Source organism: Limulus polyphemus, unplaced genomic scaffold (assembly GCF_000517525.1).
Source record: "Limulus polyphemus unplaced genomic scaffold, Limulus_polyphemus-2.1.2 Scaffold1736, whole genome shotgun sequence".
NCBI classification, from domain to species: Eukaryota; Metazoa; Arthropoda; class Merostomata; order Xiphosura; family Limulidae; genus Limulus; species Limulus polyphemus.
Genome location: NW_013667346.1, coordinates 128,872 through 135,367, shown reverse-complemented (window position 1 = coordinate 135,367; position 6,496 = coordinate 128,872). Strand labels below are relative to the sequence as shown.

Sequence of the window (6,496 nt, the reverse complement as noted above, 5' to 3'; positions counted from 1 at the left end):
AGTTGTCTTTATGTTTATTATTAACAACCTGCTGAAGTGGTCGACCCTATCTTTGAACGATGCTAGTAGCCGTTGAAGTTCCTGCTTTTCCTATAGTTTATAATTTTGTGTTTTTTTTGTGATTAAATCAAATATCCACTTTACAATATTGAAAGGTCTCAAAAATACTTTTTTGGTGTAGTCGAAATATAACACTTTTTCATATATTAACCTTAAAGACGCTAATTAATAAATACACTGTATATTAAAACTGGACATAGTAAAATACTAATATTCTGGACGGTTGTACCATTACTCAAACTTACAGGTTATATCCCTGCAAATATGTTTTCACTGCATAGCTGTAAGGTATTAGCGAAAGTACAACATTTACTGATGTATTTTTTTTTTCTGATTTAAATTTCAAAAAAGGAAACAGTTAAACAATATTTTAACCTTAAAACTAAAATACACTTATAAATATTTATTATAAAATAATCGATAAGGCTAAACTGAAATAAGTTTCTGAAACATGTCGTACTTAGAACACTTCACTTGTACAACATAGGTGGAAGACTTTGCTGTTCAAAGTTCAAATATTAACTATTATTCGTCGACTTTTAGTTATTTTTTATAGGAGAAACAGAGTGATTAATTTGCCGTCACAGGAAGATTTGTTCGAGCACCGTAGTTGTCAGTACAAGTTACACGTTTTTAGAAATAATACCTAATGAATTTCTCGCCAACTTTCTATTTTAGGCTATGAATACGCTCTTTCTTAATAAGAGAGGTATCCTGTGTATAACTTCTCCTCGGCAAAATTTTATACTTGCGGAAACGTTCAGATCCACTGTAAATAAATTCATAATACTAGATCTTCCCGCGTAATGGATCTTGGTAGTAGTCTTACTAAACTTGTTATCCCTAACCACCTACTGTTCGTAAGTGATCTATAGACATTTAAGCTGAGTTTAGATGATGTAATGAGTAGGATTATGTAGAAATATATTACAGAAGGAAACAGATCACCTGAGTACGTTCGACATTTGATGTCTATTTAATGCTTCTTATACCCAAAACCTTCAAACTCACTATCTTTTCTCACGTGTCATTCCCACGAGTATCCCTTGTTAAAGAACACGTAGTTTTACGTGTCAGTACGACACAAAATTCCGGTGTTGCTCGACACTGTTTGATTACAGCACTGTTTCTAGTATATCGAAGAGTTTTTGGTGCAAGTGACTATACTATACAACAAGGTTTTCTGCGTCTTCTTCTCCAGACCATCTTTCGTTTCCTGCTAGTTCCGACGTCACTTCTTGAACCACTACGGGGTCGACATTCTTTGTCAGCATATAGAGAAGAAACCAATCCCCAAAATCACAGTGACGACAAATCATCTGAAGATCATTCTGAGCCGCTAGACGACATCGACCTTGTAAGAAACGTGATCGCAGTCTCCTGAATATCAGCACAACTAAACGACTAATAAGGACCACAATTGTGAGAATGGTAAGGATGATGAACCAAAACCAAATGAAGATATATATTTTCTCGTTGACAATATTTAAAGGAAGAATACACAAGACATCGTGTTTCTGCACGTCTCCAGAGTAACCAAACTGATGAAAACGACACTTGGTCATACGTGGGAAGATGAAAATCATCGGATCGACTCTCTCTTCTTGATTCATCTGTACAAACTGGACGACTTTAACGCCGTAACTAAAAAATTCGCCGTCCAAGAAGATGTTCATGAGCCACATCTGGCCAACGACGTTTATTAGACATAGACACTCACAAAGCACATATTTTAGAGCATAGAGCTTATGCATTCCCTTGTGCTTTGACAGGTAGTTAGTGACGATCTTTCTTTTCTTACCTTTCTCCTCTTCAGAGATCACGGCTACGTTCATCCCCATCGACAATGCCGTGATTAAACCACCTTCCCATATCTTCCAGATGTAATACGGTGTGTAGAAAAGTATTGCTTGAAGGAATAACACAAAACAAACCCATTGGTAATATGCGTAATGTTTCTCTGCTCCATTTTTAGAGTTATCTATTCCAGGATAAGGAACTTCAACTCCAATTTCTTTATGGAAAGCTTCTGGGACAGCAAATGTTGTGTGAATCCAACAATAAGCGTTGATTACTTCTTCCGGGATATTGTCTATCTCCATACACGCGATCGGTTGACCAACATATTGTTTAGCTGTGATCATTATACTAAATACCATTAATAAAGAAGAAGTGAACATCCAGTGTAACCGGAAGACAGCATTGTCGATCACTTCCGGGCGTCTCTTTAGGAAGTGTTTCAAAATACCAAAAAGATGTAACATGGCAAAACTTAAATATTACTCAAATCTATTCCAATAATTATCACCGGTTCAGTGGATTTTATGTTATTGGTGGTTGTTGCTCGCTGTATAATCTGTGGAAAGAAGAAAATAAACAATCAGTATAAAACAAACATTATAAAAAACAATTTCAAATATAAATCAAACCTCGTTGTAGTTTTATTTCCTAAATTCAGTTATATTGTTAGTGCTAGCTACATCTCAATACTTTTTAAACCTAGCTTGTCTTTATCATGTTCACATGTGCTCTCTTTTCATTATCTGGTTGTTTGACCCTAAAAAATAAAAACATTAATGTATAAGTCAGCAAGGATAACATAATATGATCTCAAGAAATATTGACCAAAATATCTTCGTGAGTGTGTGTGTGTGTGTGTGTGGAGGAAGGGGGGCATACAATGAACTTTACTCAGAAATTGGGGGAAAAAGTTTACATAAGAACTTGAAACATTTTAAAACTATATTTAAGAACTAGCTGGAGTACCAATTCCCTGGATGGAAGTTATATAAATTCATGATTAATGAAAAGTTATCTTAAGGCATGTAAAGTTGCTTCCCTCATAATTAGCCTCGATATAGCCAGGTGGTTAGGGCGCTTGACTCGCAATCTAAGGGTCGCGGGTTCGAATCCCCGTCCCACCAAACGTGCTCGCCCTTTCAGCCGTGGGGGCGTTATAATATATCGGTCAATCCCACTATTCGTATTCTTACATGGTTTTCTCGAATTGAAAATTAAGCCTAACCTGTAATATGAATCTGAATGTATTTGTTTGTTTGGAGTTAAGCACAAAGCTGCACAATGAGCTAAATGTTTCAATGTATTCCTCATGTAAGTCAGTTACAAAAACCTGCTTTCAGTTGAGGAGTTGATCCTATCATAATCTAATTTATAAAAGTAACGTTCAAAATGAAAAAGAACATTTTTAAACAACTAGTTGTATATATATATTTAAATTCTAGATCAGATGTTTAAATAACAGTTATTAAAATTTTACAAGCTTGAATAAAACAAGTTTTTAATTTTACATATCTAAAAAGAAGTTTTTAACAGCGTACCGAAACAATGAAAAAGTTAGTTTTTATCAAATTTTTCAGTATATAATAACCACTGATGCTAACTATACTTTTTTATTTAATAATTGATTTGAAAAACAAAAATTCTATCTTTCTTGCCGGTGTATTGGCTGATTTAAAAAAGGAGTAAATTTTTTGTTTACCATTTAATACATTTTAAGTACACATAGGTAACAAAAAAACAGAAATGATAACAAAACTTGCACTTACAAAACACAAACACGGGAAGTCACTAAAAACACTTTTTATTTGTGAAAAATATCAGTAAGAAAAATTTTTTAAATATACTTATAACCTTTCAAAGTTATTTTGTGGGTAATAATGAGTTATTTATTCCTTATAACTATGAAGATAAATGTTTCTCAACTAGTAAAATGAAACTGGATAAAAATGAAAATGAAACCTTCATCTAAAGCTTACATTTTTTAGCTCTTCTTTGGCTACCACGAACAAAAGATAAAAACACCTGGTCGAATGAGCATACTTTGTATAATAACTTCACCTTAAAGCTGCTTTTAGCGCCTTGTTTCACGTGAAAGGAGCAAATAACCAAGAAATAACTTTAAGCTGTTGTATTTAATTACATGATTATCAACCCAAAACAAACTACCACGTAGATTCTATTTGGCCTTATATTTTTACCATAAAAAAAACACATTTCTTTATTGCTTGAGAGAATGTATACGTTCTTTACCAGGAAGTATGCATGACATTTGGAGTATTTCTGGCACGTTACGTTGGCTCGTTTAGTGTACAGGTACTATGAAACAGGTACGAGTGACAAACACTTGTAAGAGCATCGCGTATCACAACATAGAACAACCATAGACAAACGTTAGTTTCGTATAGAAGTCACATTTGAAACGAAACTTGGAGAGACAAGTATAGAACTGAATTTAACTGCAAAACAATTAAATTAATCGTAAATTAAGGCAGGCTACAAGCAGATAACTCTCGTGTAGCTATGCGCGAAAGTTTGAAACAAACAACATTATGAGAAACGATTTTCAGTGAAGTTAAAATTATGTTTTCTTATTCATCAAAGATATGAGAACAGTGAAGCTAAACTTATATACTTTTTGACGTACTTGATGTTTAGGGAGGTCACTGTACTTACTATGAATGTTCATAACATATACTTTGATTTCTTAAATGTAAAAATCGTCGTGTGTGCTACATCTAATAAATTCCTTGAAATGCGTGAAAATGATTTATAGTCCGTAAAATTCCATGCGATGGGTCGCAGCACCGTTATTTAAGTTAAAATGAGGGTTGTACAACATATATGGAAAACCTTGCAGCACCGTTATTTAATTTAAAATGATGGTTGTACAACATATATGGAAAACCTTGCAGCACCGTTATTTAATTTAAAATGATGGTTGTACAACATATATGGAAAACTTTGCAGTACCGTTATTTAATTTAAAATGATGGTTGTACAACATATATGGAAAACTTTGCAGTACCGTTATTTAAGTTAAAATGATGGTTGTACAACATATATGGAAAACCTTGTAGCACCGTTATTTAAGTTAAAATGATGGTTGTACAACATATATGGAAAACCTTGTAGCACCGTTATTTAAGTTAAAATGATGGTTGTACAACATATATGGAAAACCTTGCAGTACCGTTATTTAATTTAAAATGATGGTTGTACAACATATATGGAAAACCTTGCTGCAGTGTTCAAAGTTTGCTGTGGGTAAAAACGTATTTCAAAAGCTCTCACTAATCTGAGTAGTCTGCGATAATATAATTAATAAGTACGGATCAATTAATTACTTTTTCTGGTCGAGAAAGGCTTTCAAATCGTATTTATATGCAGTCTTTATTATAAAGTGTACTTTCATTATCTAGCATTATTTCGATCAACGAACACAACAAACCCAATCGTAGTACTACATATGAGTTTAATAAAAGTATAACGTTGTGTTTCATTTTGTATTTCTCAAACGTTTCTACGAATAACGATTAAAATTTACTTAACAGTATTTGAAGACTTAGCTTTTGCCCGGCATGGCCAGGTGGATAAGGCGCTCGACTCACAATCTGAGGGTCGCGGGTTCGAATCCGCATCCCACCAAACATGCTCGCCCTTTCAGCCGTGGGGGCGTTATAATGTGACGGTCAATCCCACTATTCGTTGGTAAAAGAGTAGCCCGAGAGTTGGCGGTGGGTGGTGATGACTAGCTGCCTTCCCTCTACTCTTACACTGCTAAATTAGGGACAGCTAGCGCAGATAGCCCTCGTGTAGCTTTGCGCGAAATTCCAAAAAACAAACAAACTTAGCTTTTAAACTGATGACTTGTGTTTCTGATGAAGTGCTGTTACCAGTCAGAAAGCTAAGGATTCAAATAGGTTTTTACTGTGTCTCTAAATTTTCACTTTTTGTTCATCTGTGTGTGTGTGTGTCGCTTTAGCGTCGTTTTTCTTATTTTTCATTTAGTTACACACAAAAAGACTAGACTGGCCAAACACTTTAGATAGAAAAGAGTAATTTACTGCTATTGTTTATTTTAAGGTAAGCCAAAAAGACGTTTTTCTCGACCCTCTCCCAGGACTGATTCATAATCTTGAATAAACTTAATGATACCACCACGAGGGTTAACAAACGAATTTCATCATTACAACATAATGAATGGAAGTAAGCCAAATGTACTTTATCATCATTTAATGATACCACCACGAAGATTAACAAACGAATATCACCATTACCACACAATTAATGGAAGTAGGCCAAATGTACAGTTAACTTTATCATCACTTAATGATACCATTACGAGGGTTAACGAACGAATTTCATCATTACAACATAATGAATTAAAGTAAGACAAATATACAGTTAACTTTATCATCACTTAATGATACCATTACGAGGGTTAACGAACGAATTTCATCATTACAATATAATGAATGGATGTAAGACAAATATACAGTTAACTTTATCATCACTTAATGATACCATTACGAGGGTTAACGAACGAATTTCATCATTACAATATAATGAATGGATGTAAGACAAATATACAGTTAACTTTATCATCACTTAATGATACCATTACGAGGGTTAACGA

At 34.0% G+C, this 6,496-nt stretch overlaps 1 protein-coding gene across 1 annotated transcript; it reads right to left on the bottom strand.

Moving 5' to 3' along the window:
• Window positions 1–529: 529 nt before the first annotated feature.
• Window positions 530–2,324, bottom strand: LOC106464757 (innexin shaking-B-like). Its single transcript, XM_013924914.2, has one exon. It carries the CDS (start codon window positions 2,322–2,324, stop codon window positions 1,227–1,229), a length of 1,098 nt encoding a protein of 365 aa, XP_013780368.1. The 3' UTR covers window positions 530–1,226.
• Window positions 2,325–6,496: the final 4,172 nt, after the last annotated feature.